This window comes from Mirounga leonina, unplaced genomic scaffold (genome assembly GCF_011800145.1).
Source record: "Mirounga leonina isolate KUSES-001 unplaced genomic scaffold, KU_Mleo_1.0 Mir_129, whole genome shotgun sequence".
Classification (NCBI taxonomy): domain Eukaryota; kingdom Metazoa; phylum Chordata; class Mammalia; order Carnivora; family Phocidae; genus Mirounga; species Mirounga leonina.
The window spans coordinates 78,526,432-78,545,275 of NW_023270323.1; the positions used below are offsets into that span (position 1 = coordinate 78,526,432).

General features: G+C 51.7%; 1 protein-coding gene across 11 annotated transcripts in view; it reads left to right on the plus strand.

Annotated features, from left to right (window-relative positions):
* The first annotated feature begins 8,318 nt into the window (after positions 1–8,318).
* TRMT44 (tRNA methyltransferase 44 homolog) overlaps positions 8,319–18,844 on the plus strand; it is a 47,841-nt gene continuing 37,315 nt past the window's right edge. For 9 of the 11 annotated variants that reach the window (XR_004679314.1, XR_004679316.1, XR_004679315.1 and 6 more), the window contains exons 1-6: positions 8,319–9,064; positions 10,688–10,802; positions 13,340–13,559; positions 15,275–15,343; positions 16,083–16,190; positions 17,309–17,380. Coding sequence is in view for 4 of the 11 variants with exons in the window: in XM_035005391.1 (XP_034861282.1) it covers positions 8,455–9,064; positions 10,688–10,802; positions 13,340–13,559; positions 15,275–15,343; positions 16,083–16,190; positions 17,309–17,380 (1,194 nt within the window). In the remaining 7 variants the exon portion in view is untranslated. The remainder of the gene's footprint in view (positions 9,065–10,687; positions 10,803–13,339; positions 13,560–15,274; positions 15,344–16,082; positions 16,191–17,308; positions 17,381–18,844) is intronic. The other 2 variants (XM_035005392.1, XM_035005390.1) reach the window with 2 other exon arrangements.

Genomic DNA, 18,844 nt, shown 5'->3' on the forward strand with positions numbered 1-18,844 from the left:
ACCTTGGTTTTCTGGGCAGACAGAAGAGAAAAAAAAAAACTTTATGTTTTCTTATCAAGAACAGACCAAAAATCCAAGAAAACTTTGTCTTTTTAACAGAGAGAAAAGCAGAATTTCAGTCTTATACCAGTATACTTTTAAAATCCATTCATTTCGTTCTTAGTCCTGACCGCATATAAAATTCATTTCCAAAGATTTTCCTTCATAAGCCTTCTACAACTTTTTTATTTATTCAGATTTTGACCTAGGCCCTTTTTAAAAAATCACTCTTCATTACATTTAGCAGAATTTTAACTCTTAGAAGCCTTAGTCTCCCATGAAAACTAAGTAGTAACCAATTGTGAACTGTTACACCATAATTATTTAGATCTGAAATGTATAAATATATTTTATAATTTAAAAAACATGTTTTTTCATAGTACAATCTTTAAATAAGGCACAAAGCGTATTTACCAACAGACCCAAATATCATCAGCTTCTCTGCAATAAGCAGTCAAAAGCACAAACCTACATCCAGTAATCAATGTTTTAGCACTCCATCCTATTTAGAAAAGACCTAGATGTCCAACAATTCAGTCTCCTTTATCATCCAAGCAAAACTTTAAAGTTTCAGGTTACCAGAGATATTGACAGCTATCTTAACAATGACCCATGAAAATTTTGAGACAGACAAAATTAACCACCATTTTAAGTCATCTTGTTGCTAACAAATTGCAACAGAGATAACACAAGCTTATTGGACCTTCAGTAAATCTTGGTAGAATAAAAGTTTCCTGTTTAATGCTGATAACTCTAAAGACATGTCTATCTTAATTGAAACAAACTCAAGTTAGTTTACATACTGAATTAATGAGAATGAAAACACATCAGTTCAAAACCTATGGGATACTGCAAAGGCGGTCCTTAGAGGGAAGTACATAGCCATACAAGACTCTCTCAAAAAATTGGAAAAATCCGAAATGCACAAGCTAACCTTACACCTAAAGGAGCTGGAGAAAGAACGCAAATAAAGACTAAACCAAGCAGAAAAAGAGAAATAATAAAGATTAGAGCAGGAATCAATGAAATAGAAGCCGGAAGAACAGTAGAACAGATCAACAAAACTAGAAGCTGGTTCTTTTAAAGAATAAGATCGATAAACCTCTGGCCAGACTGATCCAAACGAAAAGAGAAAGGACCCAAAGTAATACAATCATGAATGAAAGGGGAGAGATCACGACTGGTACCAAGGAAAATAGAGACAATGGTGAAAACATATTATCAGCAACTATATACCAGCAAATTAGGCAATCTGGAAGAAATGGATGCATTCCTGGAAACTTGTAAACGCCCAAGACTGAAACAGAAAGAGGTAGAACATCTGAACAGACCAAAAACCCGCAAGGAAATTGAAGCAGTCATCAAAACCCTCCCCAAAAACGAGAGTTCGGGGCCAGATGGCTTCCCAGGGGAATTCTACCAAACATTCAAAGAAGAAATAATACCTACTCTACTGAAGCTGTTTCAAAAAATAGAAACGGAAGAAAAACTTCTAAACTTGTTCTATGTGGCTCCAGTTATTATAGGCATTAACCCAGGAGATGGATGAGGGTGAAACCCCCATATCTATTAGGAGGAGGAACAGTGAGAGAGTCAGCATCCCCTTCCCCAGGGATGGTCTGTGTTTCCTCCAGCCTGGGTTCTATCAGGAGGCCTATTTCGATAATTATCATCCAGTCTGTCAGGAGAGAGTTTACTGGCCTGGTTAAGTGAGCAGACATGTTCTGCAAGAGGCCCTTAGGTCAGGGTCCTGAGTTAGGGCCCTGAAGGCCTGGACCTGGGGTACCTCCATCCATCTGCCCTGTTTCCTCCCTGCAGGAGAGATCTATTGGATAGATCCTACTGAGGCCATGCAGTGTTACAGGAGATCAATCCTCTCTTAAATTTTGCAAACTGAAATCTTTCCAGTGTGTTAAAAGGCATTCCAAGGGAGAGTCCCTGGGAACTGAAGAAGAGAGAAGGTCCATTACCAAGAAAACCCTCCCCCTGACTCCCGAGGAGGCATCCCACACAAGATATGTCAGAGATTTCTGGTGTCAAGGTGACCTGCCTTCAACGAAATGGCTATGATCACCACCTGCCTTCAAAGGCCATGGAGGAGGAATGCTAGCATCCCCCTGCTTCCCAATCACAACCTAGACTGCAAAATGGGTGCTGGTGCTTGGACCAAGATTCCATGCCTTTTCTTGAAGGCCATGCCTTATTTTGCCTTGCCTTGAAGAACCTGCTGTTGTTAACCCATGGAGAACACTAGAAAGGTTTTATAAGGGGAAATTACCCATTTTTGTAATTTAAGTAGTTAGTAGAGGACATTGAAAGAAAACAGTAAAGACAGAAATCCATCATGGTCTAAGAGACATTCCAACACATGTAGTCAACTTACATGTCAACTTCTCTAGGAAATTGATCCCGGTTGGGTTTTAATTCCATCGATTACTGGTTTTGGCCAGCTCCCAGTTGCGGTCCCATGGCCAGAAGCAACTAGACCAGAGATGTGAAGGGGATCACTTAGACCAATGAGGAGGAAACCTCACACGGGAGTCTTAAGATTGGCAGCCGTCCTGGTGACTTAGGTGGTTGTCCTGTGCCCAAGACAGACATCTTAGTATAAGGACAGGAATAAAGAGAGGGCATCAAGTTTCTGGGTCTTACTAACATTCTGGCCAAGGTACTAACTTCCAGCCAAAAGGCAGGCTTTCTCTTCCCCATGGAGTAGCCATGGGCTAGAAGATTGCAGTCTGAGCAATCGACATGAAAGTGTTCCATTAAGACTGTACTCCCTGAAAATGCCCTGGAATGAGAGTAAGGGAGAGCAGAGGAAGTACTCACCAAGTTTGCACCCTGGCTCAGAGTACAGATGAAAAGACTCGAAGCCCCATGTTGTACGCCAAGTAATTTGGGACAGTTGGGGTTTGGAGCAAATGGTCAAGAAAGAATTCTTGAGGTGTTTTTATTAAAGCAGGGTGACAGGACCTGTGTGCAGAAAGAGCTGCGCTGGGGTTGTGAGGAGTGGGTGATTATATAAGATTTATGGAAGGGAGGGGGATGTTAGGGTCCCAGGAAATGAGTCTATAGGTTTCTGGAGGCCTGGCTATGGAAAAGATTGTTTCTTTTTCTTTCTTGTAAATCATTAAGACAGCTGCAAACTCAGGGAGACTCAGGTCCTGCATGACTGTGATCTGTATCAGTTAACCATTTGGGTTTTTCCTCTTCCTTTGTTCTTGGGCAGCCAGGAGTACCTGAGGAATGTCACACATCTCCCACCTGGGAAGATTTGGGGGGGGGGGCGTTAGCTTGTGCTTTGCCCTCAGCTTGCCACTAGTGGGAGAATTGTGTGGAGATGCTCAGCTGATATTCGGGAAGTCTCTCTCTGCTCCCATTCCACTCTGAAGTACCTTCTCCTTTTTCCATGACAATGCCTTGTCACAGTTGTGATTCTCATTGAAAACAGACTCATCATTGGGAATATTGAGGTAGGGTTGCTGATGGGACTCCATTTCAGAAAGGCTTCCTCTCTGCTGTTTCTCTGCCAGGCCCCGTTCACTCACGTTCCATATTTTGCCTCCGAATAAGCCAATGAAGCTATGTTCCCACTTCAAGGGGGGAAGCAAGAAAGTGAATCTTTCTCTGAGTTTTGTCTTAGGCCCCCAAACACCTGATAACATCTAAGAAGAGTCGGATCCCAAACATGTCTCAGGACATTAGCTTCAAGCAAACCTCCAATGATGCTGGCATCAATACTCCCACCTTCTGTAATGTTCGGAATTACACCTGTTGTTCACACAACACTCATCTTTGATTGGACTCTGCCCTGGATTCCTGGAGGAACAGGTACCCTACACCCTTTTCCAATAGAAACCCCTTACCCGACGTGAGAAAGAGACTCATTCTTATTTCCTTTCTGAGTCTCCCAGACACTCCGTCTGCTATTCTCTGTCACTCACGTTATTCAGTAAACTCTGTTTTCACTTTCTCTGGCTTGTCTTTGATGTCTGTCCTGCGTGAAGACAAGGACCCTCTTGGCTGGTCCCGTAGGACCATCCCCTGTGTTCTCAGACTCAGCCTGCCTGCATCAGTATCAGGGCCCCCTTCCTGTTACAAAAGCAGAAGGAAGAGTCTGAATGATTGGCTAGGGCCTTGAACCTACCATGCTAAGCCATCAGAATTAAGTCTCCACCCAGGCAATGTTTCCAGCCATGGGTCTGTGGCATCATTACAAGGGGTCCCTGAGTCCATAGAAGCACCCAGGAGTGCCTGCAAATCAAACAAAAAATAAAGGTCTAATAAAGGGGCGCCTGGGTGGCACAGTCGGTTGAGCAACCAACTCTTGGTTTGGGGTCGGGTTGTGATTTCAGGGTCATGAGATCCAGCCCCACGTCTGGCTCCAGGCTCAGCGCAGAGTCTGCTCGAGATTTTCTCTCCCTCTCACTCTGCCCTCCTGCTCGTTCTCTCTCTCTCCCTCTCAGATAAGTAACTAAATCTTTATAAAAATTAATGGTCTAGGGGTGCCTGGGTGGCTCAGTTGTTAAGGTTCTGCCTTTGGCTCAGGTCACGATCCCAGGGTCCTGGGATCGAGCCCCGCATTGGGCTCCCTGCTCTGCGGGAGGCCTGCTTCTCCCTCTCCCACTCCCTCTGCTTGTGTTCCCTCTCTCACTATCTCTCTCTCTGTCAAATAAATAAATAAAATCTTAAAAAAAAAATTAATGGTCTAATAAAAAACATGCCACTGTTTTTCAAATGGATATACTTTTGAGAGGAATAAAATAAACTATAGAGTAATGAGTCACACGTTTAGATCAGTTTCTTCCAAAATTACAACTACTAGAAAGCAAGTTGGGTTCACATGTTTTATTGATATCAGATACATCTTTCTACGTGGAAATCATTGGAGTCCAGTGTAGCGTGGCAGGGAGAGAGCAGGTACTGGTGGGCAGGCTAGAAGTGAGGACGGAGGAACAGGTGAACTGGTACAGAGGAGAGGTGGGAAGGCCCGTGGCAGGCAGCTGGTGCAGGGGTGGGGGATGACTTTGTACAGTTGGTTCTATATCTCATGGGGTGGTGAGCACGCATGAAGCAGAGGCTCCCAGCCTTTGAAATGTCAGCAGGCTCCTCGCCCTTCTCTGCCTCTCTCTCTCTCTCTCTCTCTCTCTCTCCCCCCCTCTGCTTCTCAGGTCAGCGCAACCTGCATCCCCCAGGCTGCTCAGGGCTGGCTCATAACCAGCTCCGGTCTCATTACTTCATCTCTCCACCTAGATTCCTGCATGGGTGACTGGGTTCAGGACTACTGTTCCCAGCTCTGACCCTGGCTCTCCTGCACACCCCACCTTCTGGCCTCTGCTTGCCAGCCCTCCAGCACCCCACACTCGGTCCCCTCCCTGGCCTGAGGACACTGCTTGACCTGAGTCTGACAGGGAGTGTGCTTTGGACATCTCTGGGGAGAACTAGGTGGACCCTGAAACTTCTTGGATGGTGGTGAGGTAGGGAGAGAGGAAGGGGGGTCACACACGAGTCTGGGTTGTCCTGCTGGGACCTGGGTGGATAGAGACGCCTCTGAGACCAGCATAGGGGGAACAACTTAGGGGGGAAAGAAAGGGAGTTTGGTTTTGTGAGCTAGTTCCTGGTAAGACTTCCAGGAATGGAGGTGAAGTTGGTACAAACAGCAGAGGAGGCCAAGAGCTCTTGCAGTGACGCAGCTGACAATGAGCTGGCCGTCGTCTGCTGTGGTCCCCACCCACCCATTCTTGATCATTTTGATATCTCTCCACTCCACCCTATTTGGCCTGCCCATGCCTCGCTCATCTTTAGCTATTTGCTCTATTGGCCATCACTGGTAAGTGCAATTATTTGAGTATGTTGTTAATACTAAAGTTTCCTCTCCCACTCTGGCCATTTGTCTCTATCCCCATCCTTCCTTTCTCGCCCACCACCACCTGCCTCACTGGTTCAGAACCTACAGAAGAGTGGAGCCAGCTACACAGTTCCCCCCCCCCCCCCCCCCCTTTGCTCACAGACCTTTACACTCAGTAATTACTAATTGGATAGCTCCAATGGGCCAAAAACTAAGCTAGGGCTCTGGTGACAAATAAGCCAGACTTTGGAGGTAAGAGCCAAGAGGCTGGTAAACTGTTCTTTGTTCCAGCAAGGAGCTGGCAAGGTCTTACGCAAGGATTCCCGCCCATGGCCAAATGGAATTTTCCACCTCCCTCTATACTTTGACTTCTGGCTTTATGACCTCTCACCCCAGAGCCCTAGGCCTCCAGGTTTCTGCTGTGTCACCTCTCTCTGCCATGCTCCTATGACGCACAGCAGGGCAGCAGGGACCCGTCAGCCAACGCCAGGACAAGGCAAAGCCTCAGGGCCCCAAAAGGGTCTGGGCACGTGGAGCACAGAGCCTGAAAAACTTCCCTCTTTCTGTAACCTCTGAACCCTCTGAACCCACAACACTGTGTTGAGTGTTGCAGTTTTCATGTTTCATAACCATCGTCTTCGATGTCTGCCTCCACCATCGGCCTGAAGGTTGCTCAAGTGCAGGACTGTACTCAGCTCTGCATTCTCCATGCTTGATGCAGATTCCATCCCCACGTATTAGCAACTGGTGAGATTTGTCATTACTCATCTTTTGGCCACTCCAACAAGGCTACGCCCCCTTTGGACAGAGTTAGGGGTTGAATTATGTCCCCCCGCCTCAAAAAGCAGGTCAAAGTCCAAACCCACAGTACCTGTGGACTTATCTGGAAATAGGGGCTTTGCAGAAGAGATACGGAGAAAGTGTGGGACCATGGAGGCTGAGTTATGTGGCCACAGTCCAGGAACACTAACAATTGCTGGCAACCATCAGAAACTGGGAGAGAGGCCAGAGTATTCCCTCTCAGAGCCTCCAGAACTGTGAGAGAATGAATTTCTGTTGTTTCAAGCCACCCAGTTTGTGGTAATGTGTCATAGCAGTCCCCAGGAAAGAAAGGGAGAAAGAAAGCCTCATTGAAAATGGAGTCGGAGGTGGGGGGGGGGGCGCTGGGGTGGCTCAATCGTTATGATCCCAGGGTCCTGGGATCGAGCCCCGCATCGGGCTCTCTGCTCGGCGGGAAGCCTGCTTCTCCCTCTCCCCCTCCCTCTGCTTGTGTTCCCTCTCTCACTGTGTCTCTCTCTGTCAAATAAAATCTTTTAAAAAAGAAAGAAAGAAAAAAAATGGAGCCAGGGGAGGGGCGGGGCACCTGGGTGGCTCTGTCCCTCAAGTGTCCAACTCTTGATTTCAGCTCAGCTCATGATGTCAGGGTTGTGAGACTGAGCCCTGTACTGGGCTCCATGCTAAGCGTGGAGTCTGCTTGCAATTCTTTCTCTCTGCCCCTCCTGCTCATTCTCTCTCTCTCTCTCTCTCTCTCAAGTAAATAAATACGAGTTGGGAAGCCCTGAAGGGGGAGCACTCACGTAAGTACCACTGGCTGCGGTGAGCATCACCAGCATAAAGAATTATTTGTGACGAGAGGACATTTTTCACATAGGAATTCCATCTCCTGCTTTTAAGAGAAAGAAGGAAGATCCCTCTCCGCCCCAGCAACAGCACATTGAGCGCGCTTGCAGCCAACGAGAAACTGTCCAGCCTCGAACTCGCCTTCTTCTCCCCTGAACTTTTGTTTAAAGCACCCCTCCCCAATTTCCTCCTAAGACCTGATAGAGGCTGACCTTTCCTCGCCTCTCCCGACTTGCCTATGGCTCACCAGAGCTTGCACGGCGGAGCTGCAATTTCCCTGCTATTCCCGAATAAGCTCGTTTTGCTAGTAAGGTAACTGGCTCTTCACTTCTTAAGGCTGACAATACAGGCAGCGTAAGAATGAACCACATGGTCCAAGACCAAGGGATGGCGTCAACAGGTGTGCCTGAGGGTACGTCACTCATTTACGCTCACTGAATTCCACAGACACCGGTGCAGGCTCTTGGCTCCGAGAAATCACACGCTTTGGGGTAGTGCTTCTCCGGACTCCATAGCGACTCTGCAGGGCGTGGTAAGAGCCCCAACAGAGGGACTAAGGCACCAAGAGGATGAGGACTCCCGGAGTTGGGGGCATAGCGCAGACTCTGCAGACTGTACTGGACTTGGGGCCCGCCCCGTCAGGGCACACGCGGGCGACAGGCCCGCGCTCCCCGGACCTCCGCCAGCATCCGCACCCGCCACAGGCGCCCCGGGCGCGGGCGGACCCGACGCAGCGTCCACGCGCCCCGGCCAGGCCGGTCCTCCGAGCCCAGCGGGGACACGCCCCTGCGGCGGCAAGCGAGGCGACACCACGCAGCGCCAACCGCCCGCGGGCGCGTCCCGGGGCCGGAGCCGCTCCGCCCCGCCCGCCCCGTGACGTCACAGACCGCGACGCCCGTGCGTCATCGCGGCGCGCCGCGGCCGCGGAGCCCTGGCGCCGACGGACCATGGCGGAGGTTGGCCGGGCGGCGGTGCGGGACCCGGGCGCGCTACTCCCTGGGGGCTTCTGGGCGGCGGTGGCCGTGTGGCTGGAGAGGCCGCAGGTGGCCAACAGGCGGCTGTGTGGCGTCCGCCTGGACGCCCGGCGGAGCGTCGGTTTTCCCCGGGCGGAGGCCTGCGGCCACAGTCCCATCACCGGCCCGCAGCAGGGGGAGCGGGCCGCGGCCGGAGCCTGTCTGCGCTCCCCCGCTGGGGGCCTGGGCCCCGGGCCGGGCGCGGCGGGCCGCGGGCCCGAGGAGTCGCAGCCCCGGCGCCCGCACGGCGAGGACCCCAGGGGAGCAGCCGCCGCGGCTCAGCTCGCGGCGTGCCCCGCGCAGCCCGGCAAGGCTGGGGTCGGACAGGGCGAGTGCCCCGCCTCGGATCTGGATTCCCTCTGGGACGCTTTCTCTCGGAGCCTCGCCGGCGGCAACCCAGACATGCGGGCCTTTCTTACCGGGTCCCGGGCGGGATCGCGGCCGGAGGCGCCAAGCGAGCTCGACGTGGTTCTCAGGACCGTCATCCCGAAAACAGGCCCTCAGTGCCCGCTTGCTGCTCCGAGGAGAGAAATCGTCGTGCAAGGTAAGAGTGTTTCTCAGGGTGAGAGGTGGAGTGAAAGAAGCGAAAATTAACGGAAGGGGGTCTGTTCCTTGCGACTCCCTTCTGGGTGTCTCCTGGCGCGCCCGGAAGTTAGGCTTCTCCGCCCCCCCCCCGCCCCCCGGCCCCCGCCAGGCCCCGGGGACACAGGGGACCACCTTCAGGTAAGGGCTGAGAGCGTCCTGGCAGCTTTGAGGGAGCCGCGGGTCATTCTAGGGATGCAGCCTTGAGCTGTTAGGAACCGTGCCACTGTTGAAGGCTTCTAGGCCAAGTGGAAGCCTGGTTGAGACAGGGCGCAGAAGAGCCTGGCTGGAGTGTGGTCGGAGAGAGACTCTTTGGCACAGGATGCTGTTAGATTAAAAAGCATTCTTTGGGGCGCCTGGGTGGCTCAGACGGTTAAGCGTCTGCCTTCTGCTCAGGTCATGATCCAGAGTCCTGGGATCGAGTCCCGCATCGGGCTCCCTGCTCCTTGGGAGCCTGCTTCTCCCTCTGCCTCTCTCTCTGTCTCTAATGAATAAATAAATAAAATCTTAAAAAAAAAAAAAAAAGCATTCTTTGAACCTTAGGTCAGTGAAAAGGCTCAACGGTACTCACTATGTCGCTGCATTTGCGATGTCCTAGGGAGGTTGTAGATTTTTTTCTTACTGTTTTTTGAGGGGACATGTAGATATGTGTATTTCTAGTACAGAGCATGGGGTCATTGTGGGGGGGCGAGTGTCTGGAATGCTTGAGGGAGAAGGTGACGGAGCTCCAGATGTCGAATGACGAATAGGAGTTTAGCAGGTGAAGAGATTAGTGGAGGGCCCGCTGCTGGAGGCCTCCCTCGGGTTCCTGCGTCTCAGAGCCTGCACCAGTCCTTCTCATGCTTGCAGACTCCTCTTCTACCTCCAGCTGGAGAAGGTTCTCGGCTTTTCCAGGCCCCTGTGACTGGCCTGGGCCCACCTGCCGCATCCCGAGTACTCCCTTTCCTGAGGTCTGTAGCCTCGTCACATCTGCAGAGTCCTCTGTGCCTTGTCACATGGCACAGACTCAGGCTGTGGGTACCAGGGCGCGATCGCCTTCGAGAGGCTGTGGTGCCACACACAGCAAATCGCTGTAGGGGCTTCCCTCCCACCCCCACTTCCCAGCACGGTCCGCCCCTGCGCCCCTGCAAGACTCTTCCCATGTGTCCGCTCTGCCAGGAGGCTCTCCGTGACCCTGTCGTGTCCAGACGAATTTAGGAGCTCTTCCAGCTTTGATCGCTGGTGTTTGATCACCTTTTACATTTCCTTCTGCCAGACAGAGGTTGGTGAGCCAGTGCCCCCGAGGCCTTCAGATGTAGGCATCTGCACTCCCAGATTGGCTTCCCTGCGGGGGAGAAGCAGTGCTCCTCCACAGCGACTTTCTGCCTTCAGCTCCTGCTGAGCGCATCTGCTGCGTGGGCCTGGCACCCTGTAGGCTTGGGATGCAGCAGTGGGTAGGACATAAAACATGTCTGTGGTAAAGGGAGGCCGGGGAAAGCCCCAGGAGAGCAAAGTCGGGCTGAGTCATGCCTGTGTTTAATACTGCTCCTGATAAAATGCTGAACCAAGCAGTTTTAATTGGTTATCCCTGTCTTTTTTACCCCAGATGTCCTCAATGGAACTGTAACTTTTTTACCTTTGGAAGAAGATGACGGAGGGAATGTAAAGGTTGAGATGAGCAACGTGTATCAAGTCCGGCTCAGTCAGAGCCAGGAAGAATGGTAAGAGCTACAGAATGGAGTCCTCCTCTAGGGCTGTATGGTTTCTGTCACACGTCTGGGTAGCTGCAGGATTCAGGGTCATTGAAGAGCTGAAGGTGCCCTTTGGCAGCTGAGGTGTGTGAGAACATGTTTCCTGTTCCTAGTTGGCCTTCCCTTGGCGTGTCTTTGTTCCTGTTGGCACCGGGCCTAGGTCTGTATTCTTTACAGTCCACATAGCTGGGATGATGAGTAGCACCTAGGTTTAGCTGAATTCAAGTAATCGCAAATCCTTTTATTATTTTCTTTTTTACGACTTGGGAATGGGGAGTGAGGATAGTTTCTTTTTTTATTTCTTGCTGAGGCTCCTGTGGTTTTGGATGTAGTGGGTATTCAGTGGTGCTTATCCCGAAAGTAGCAGTTCAGTAGCCCGCTTAGTTCCATGTGGCATTTGGGCCTGTACCCTAAGTGTGAAATTTGGTTTACTTCCATTTGGTACTTTTTAAATGGAAAAGTCAGAGGAAGGGTCCGTTCTCTTAATCACTCTGCTGCTGCTCCTTTCCTGGGAGCCACATCTGTCTGTACTTTCCAGAACAACCCTGGGCATTGCTGTCTGTTAAATCAGACTGGGCTTGGCACGTGGCTTTGTATAAAGCAGAGGAGTACAGTGTGAAGAGACTGTTGTGCAGTCAGATAGACCTGGGTTTGCCCACTAGCCATGTGACCTTGGCATGTCGCCTCTGTGGCCCTCAGTCTTCTCACCTGTGCGATGGGTTTAATAATTCTTGAGCCTCTGAGGAGGGGCCCAGGCTTCATAAGGACCTGTGGTAGGCATAGAAGCTCGATGGCAATACTTAGGGCCCGGCTGAAGCCTCTTAGAATTGTCTAGAGACTGCTCGAGGGACCCGGCCCCAGGCCCTTCCTCGGCGTGCTCGTGTTGGGAAGTGGGGACTGGGAGCAGGCACGTGGGGGAAAACGTGTCTCCTGTGGCGGTCCCTGGGGGGGCGCCGACGGCAGAGCTGGTGGGTGGCCACCGAAGGCATGTGCTCGAGGCTGCTGTGCAGGTGCCCGGTGCCCGGTGTCGCACGGCTGTGGCAGCACGCGGGACGTTCTGTGCGTGGCAGCACATTCTTTGCTGACGGACTGAGGGCTCGCTCTCGGCTGCCTGCTTCCTGTCTTTCCGGGTTGGCGTTTCCTGTCCTCTAGCCCCTGGGCAGCTGTCCCTTACGTCCCTTCGGGCACTCGGGCCAGCTACTGAGCGCAAGTTAAATGGGGGTTGACTGGGCCGCCACCGTAGCGCACAACGCTCCTCGTTGGCTCCTGCCATCACAGCAGTGTTGGTGTGCGCCCACCCCACCACGTGCTCCGCGAGGAGCCGCGTGACCCACAGACACGCTCCGCCACCAGGCAGTGCTAAGAAAACAGGTGAAACATGTCTCTGTTCCCACGTCCCCTCGGTAGCAAAGGCGGTGTTGTGTCAGGCCCATGCAGAGCGGGTGCGGGTGCCTCTGAGGACGGGGCATCCCAGGTGAGGCCTGAGTGGATGAGCAGGTAGGCCGGGGGGACTCTGGGGGACACCTGGGAGAAGAGCATGAGGCCCAGGGACAAGCAGGGGAGGGGCCTGACAGGGTGTGCCAGGCCCGGCAGGAGAGCTTCCAGGTGACGGGATGGGAAAGGGAAGCAGCCTGAGTCCTTCCCAGGCTCTTCCCGCGGTGTGAGCTCCCCCGGGGTGCGCCTCCCAGCGGACAGTCGGTGCCTGTTACTTGTGTCCCTCTGATGCTCAGGGTGGCAAAAAGCCAGACAGTCCTGCTTCTGCCCCTCTCGCCCAGCTGCCCGTGCCTCCACTTTTCCTTAGGGCCCCTGTTGAATGCCACCTTTTTTGTAGCCTTCTCTCTCCGCCCGACTAACTGGACGCTCTTCCTTATTGTGCTGCCTGAATCGTGTCCTCAGACAGTTTATTGTGATCTGGGCCCATGGGTGTGAGCTTTTACTCACGTGTTCAAACACACGGACAGAGAGGACCTGCTGTGCGTCTGGCGCGGGGCAGGTAACAGTGGGCAGGAGACACACACAACGCAAACCTGTGAGCTGCAGGGGGACTGTGCACGTCCTTAGCCGTGGGGCTGAGCACTCCACTTTCTGGCCAGGAAGTATTTGGTGAGCCAGTCTACGAGTTGCACGTGTGAAAATACACAAAAACAGAATGTTAGAAAGATCCTGAGACATCTGGAACCTGGCTAATCAGAACCTGGCTAATCGGGGCGTGAAGCAGACAGTAGGAGGAGCTTTGTTCCTTGTCCATCCTTCTGATGGGCTTCATAGGATGGGTAGACGCATTTTTAACAGCGTTTATAAGAGAAGAATTCTTTCTGCTTTTAAAAAATGTGTTTTTCTCTCTTTGTTGAAAGTTCTGCAACTAGTTCCCAATCGTTGGGTTTCAGGTCAAATATTTTGTAATTATAGCTATCTTAATATGTACTCTCTTTTTTTTGGCAAATGTTTAATTTAAAAATAAGAATTGAAACTAGCTCTGCTTATTCATATTTCTCTTATTTTTAAAGGTTCATATCTATTTTAATTTTCTGTCCAGAAAAATGGCATTCAGATGGCATTGTTTATCCCAAACCCGCCTGGCTGGTAGAAGAGCTGCTGGCCAGGCTGGCCCGGTGGTCTGTGGAGAGCAAGAGGAGTGGATTTAAAAGCACCCTGTCCCTCATTTCCATCATCAAATACAGCAAGACGTACCAGATGCTCAAGGAGAAGTATAAAGAAATGGTCAAGGTAACTGGGGAAACATTCGTGATTCCCTCGTTTTGATGAGGGGGCCATTGACCAAACTATGCCAGGTAAAATCATTTTTCCAGTAAACTTTCTGGTGTTTGCAGACACAGACATCAAGTCAGAACATAGCCACTTAGAGGCCCACATTGCAGGCTGCATTTCGACATACGTAGGGATGCAAACTGCAAAACTGTTGACAGGTGGAAAGGGATCTTTTTCTTTCTTTTTTTTTTTTTTTTTTGCACATTGCTAATTTTTTTCCAAGCAAATAAAAGGAAAGTATTTGAATGAAAATAATTGGATATTAGTCACAAAATTGCTACATTTCCTTATATAAATTTAAGGATGTTTAAAGAAAAGATGTGAAAAATTAAAGTGTAAAAGCATATATTTCCATAAAGGAGATAAATTTCAGAACATGTCCTTAACTTTATATTTAAGATGTAAAGAGAAAGTAACAGCAAACCTCTGTGCTCACACCCGGAGGAAGAAATAAAGCTTCCCTAATGTAGCTGAACTTCTTTTGTAGTCTTCCCAGAATATGGCCCTCTTTCTGGAAGGAACCAGGATTTGTCATTTCTGTATGTGTTTTTTTGTCTTTGTTTTGTTTGAGGTGGGTTGCAGAGGAGAGACTCTTAAGCAGGGTCCCTGTTCAGCACAGAACCTGATGTGGGGCTCGATCCCATGACCCTGAGATCATGACCTGAGCTGAAATCAAGAGTCAGACGCTTAACTGACTGAGCCACCCAGGCACCCATATGTGGTTTTTGTTGTTGCTGTTGTTTTGTTTGTTTGTTTTTTATCAGTTAGCTATCGTTGTGTAACAGAGCACCCCAAAGTTCACAGGCTGGAGACAGTGACCTTTTTCATTCTTGCTGACGTGTGTGGGTCCTAGGCCTGGCTGACCTAAGCGGGGGGCCCTTTCTCTTTCAGATCCTGGCCTGAGAGGCCTTCATTATCTTACTAACTATTCAGTTCCTTCCGGAAAGGACTTCCATCTATTATTCCGGCCTTTGTAGTTGTCTTCGTGAGACAGCCCGACCCGCCTGACCCCCCATGACTAGACACGGAAGTCGGAACGTGTGGCCTTGTCGTGGGTTTTCCTCTTCTGCTGGCTGCCCGTTGAGCACGTGACCTGTGTGGGCGGTGAGGGGTCACGCTCGTGCGGCCGGTGTGCTGTGGCTTGCGGAGCACCTGCTGGCTGTCCCGGGCGGCGGCGAAGGCTTCAGCTTCCGGAGAGGGAGATGGGGACCACCTGCTGAGTCTGCTGCTGAGCAAGTGGCCGCCCGGCACCAGCAGACCAGGGGCCTGGAGCGCCAGCCTCCTGACCCCTTTGCTTTCCTCGTCCGAGTTTCTTTGCTCATTTTCCTCATCTGCATAAACGATGGGGCGGGCAAACTGAGCATTTTCCTCGACGTCCAGTTGCCTCATCTAAATAGCTACACGGGTTGCTTTCGTTGCAAAATCTTGCTTTGGACTGCGTTGCTCTTGACGTGTCGCGTCACACGCGTATGCGGTAAAGGTTTTGCGTGTCTTTATGCCACTCTCTTACTGTAAGAGAGGGATCATCAGTGTCTGCCTTTGGAATGAGCTTTTTTAAAAAATTCTACTGCCTGGTTAGTCTCATTTGACTTATGCTGATGGGGATACCTTACGTGTAGTGAAATGGCAGGGTCATGAGCGAACAGTTACATATGCTCTGGAAAATGTTTTAGGTGTGGCCTGAAGTAACCGATCCCGAAAAGTTTGTGTATGAAGATGTGGCCATCGCTGCGTACCTGCTGGTAAGCGCGTGTTCGGTCACCCAGGCCCCCTGGGGTGGGCGAAGGTCGCTGCCCGCCGCCGCTACCGGTGGGGAGCCACATTCATCAAATCCGTAACTTAGCATGCTGGCTCGGTAGCTCGTGCACGTGTGTGTGTGTGTGTGTGTGTGTGTGTGTGTGTAGCACGTCCGCGCCGTGAGGCCAGATCGCAGGGGCTCCCGCTCGGCCGGGGCGATCCTGACGTACCCTCGTCACGGAGGCACCACGCCACTCGCGCCGCTCACGGGACCCCTGCACGCCTCGGTCCGTCCTTAGCTAGCTCGCTAGCCCCCAAATTTGGGTGTGCCCTTGACTTAATAGTCCTGACTTTCTTATCTAACAGATGTTTAGGCCAGATAATTTCTAATTTCCTTTCATCTGTGATTCTCAGAGCCTTTTTAGAAATAGCATATTTTGCTTTGACTATCAGAGTGTACAGCCTAGGAGAACAGAGAAGGCATGAGGAACCAGCAGTCATCTGTGAAGCTCTTGTCCAGAGAGGACCACTTTCGTGTGGACTCGTGCTGGCAGGGGACGGCTTCGGTGCCGCTGCGGCATCAGGCGAGGGCAGCTCCCTGTGCGTCACCTGCGCAGACCCAGGGCCCCACACGAGGCCTGTCCGCCTGTCCTGGAAATGTGATTTGTAATCCCATGCAGGGCTTGCGTCTCAATTATTCTTGGAGGGAATGAATCAGGAACTGACTTTTTTTTTGTAACTTAGATTTTGTGGGAAGAAGAAAGAGCTGAGCGGGGCTTGATGGCCAAGCAGTCCTTTGTTGACTTAGGATGCGGGAACGGTCTCCTGGTGCACATCCTGAGCACGGAGGGGGTAAGGTGCGCTTCCGTGGCCATTCCTACTTCCTTTTCCTGCACGAGGGTCCTTGAGGTCTTTCTCTGCTGGTACGAGCTGGATCCAGAGTCTGCCTGGCTGTCGGGCTGGGACCGAGGAGAGTGGGGCGGCCTGTGCGGCTGGACGACAGACATCGTGCAGCACGGCGGTCGTGGCCGTCAGGGGCTCTTTGGGGAACACGGCATGTCAGGGCACCAGAAGGGGAATGAGAGGCAGTGGGTTCTGCTCCCCAGAAGCTGGAGTCCCGGCTCAGAGGCCAGGCACACTCCTGCTGTGATGGACGCTGGCGACAACGGTGTGGGCACCGTTTCTGGATCCGTGAAGTAACGGCGGGACGTGCTTAGAGCAGCCCCTGTCGCTCGGAGCAGGCGGCTCAGTGCGAGCCACAGGCTTCCCGGCCGGTGCTTCGGGCCGGCGTCTAGCCTTCCTGCGGACTCACTGTGGGAGGCGCGCTGCTCTCACCCGGTGACCCGGCTGACTTCTGCCCTGTAGGAGAGGCACTCTGTCCACAGCTGTAGGAACTTGAAATGGGGTTGTTAGAATGTCCGTTTTGTTTGCGTAATTAAAAAATGAGTTTGTAATGGTAATACCTGTAAATAAGGTGTTGGGGGGTCAGCAATCAGGTGGTAACCTGCAGGCTGGTAAGTGAGGAGGACGAGCTACCTCGCGCACCCCTCCTCTCCCCCCAACTTGGAAATGAGCACAGTTGCCCTGTGAGAGCCGGTGGGCACGGGCACACATCCTGGGGGAGAAACAGCCGCAGGGGACGGGCCTTGTCTCCTGGCAAGCTGGAGGGGCGGACGTGCTGGGGTCCGGACTTGACTCTGGGCCACGAGAGAGGGGCTCTGTGTCCAGATGTGTCTCCTGGGCTGCTGGCCTCAGACACGTTCCCACACGACTCCATTTCCCCTTCGTGAAGACTCCTGGGGACCCTTAGCGGAGTGCAGGTCCTGACCTGTTTCAACTGCTGAGAAACTGTGGGTGCTGTCTGGGTCTCTTGCACTTCACAATGGTGGCATTCTGTGCAGAGTTTAATTTGTCTTGCTCATTTATTATGATGTACCGATGTTGACCTTTGATTTCTGAAATTCTTTTAGCATCCAGGCAGAGGGATCGATGTCCGAAGAAGAAAAATCTGGGACACGTATGGACCACAAACTTGCTTAGAGGTAGGTACTGACCTTGTTCATTTGTTTGCTCTCAGCATGATTGTCCCCCAGGGGCCGTGGTTTTCATGAGTGTGCCCGGTGCTGACCTTTCTAGGTGCCTCATGCGTGTTAACTAGTCCTCGTGCGGTGCTGGCAGTCAGTCCCCTGTCCCGCCCACTGTGCCTGGAGGGCAGGACACACGCACACTGCTTCTCGGCTCACCTCCTGTTCTTGACCGTGTTTTCAGATGGCAGGTTACACTACATAAATCCTCATGCATCAGTCTTAGTCCACTGAAAAAAAAAATCTCTCATAGGCCAAACTTGAGAAGTTTTGGGATGAGATTGTCATAGTGGTTTTCAGAAAGGTTTTACTTCAAATACGCTTTCAGAAAGAGTTTTGATGCTATAAGAGATCATCCAAAAAAACCAGGAGAAAAAGTAAGATTTGCATATTTACCAAATATTTGAATGCCCTCAACCTGCCAGGCGTTCTCAGGTGCTGGCATTTCAACAGTGAAAAGGCTCCTGCCCTTGTGGAGGTGGGGAACACCCTGGATACAGAGCGGGTGCTGGGTGGCAGGTGTGGTACATGCTGAGGAGGGTGAGGGGGCCTCTGCGGGGCCAGGTCGTGCTGGGTATATGGGGTGGCCGGGAGGGCCTCCCAGCAAGGGGCAGGTGCTGAGGAGTCCAGGGTAGGAAGGTAAATTGCAGCCGGGCTGGGCGGGGCTGCAGGTGTGTGGACGCCCCGTGGAGCTACGAAGGTGGGCTACACATTTGCTGTGAGCCATCTAGTGGCCCGGCCTCCAGAGCCCATGACCCTCAGGCCGCAGTGAACCCAGGTCCCTGCAGCCTTGCTCAGGAGTAGCTCACTTGTCCTGGTACCAGGCAGAGAGGAGTGTCTCCCCAAGGGAGAAAGTGACCGGCCCCCTGAGCAGCAGTCCCACGTCAGGTCTGGTGTCCAGTGTTCACGGCGTTGGTGTCTGGCCGTGGCCTCCGAGCCGGGCAGAGTGCTGACGGCACTTCTCATGCTCACTTTTGTGGACAACGCAAGGGCGAACGGGCGAGAGTGAGCATCCGGGCAGCTCACGGACGTCACAGTTACTCTTGTAGCCCCTACTCGGCCTGCTGCTCTTGGGAAACGGATCTCAGCCCTGCCATTTCATCTGTAAATAGTAAGAGTCTGAGACTCTTTTTTATACTTTCTGCCCCACTTTCTTTTAAAGTTGAGAATAATATTGCAAAAAATGAAAAAGATTGGTGGAAGGGAGTTCATGGCTGCCTCCGTGGGCTTGTTGTCTTTATTTGCACCGTCAAAAGCCGAGCATGAGTTTCCAGCTTCTTTCAAAATCCTCATTTGATTGTAAGCAAGAAACTGCTAAGAACAAAACCACCCGTCTTAAATAACAGCAGCTGTAAATTATGTTTTTATTCATGCAGGCCATTTAAAGGGAAATGGGCAACTAAATCTAGATGGGGTGAGAAT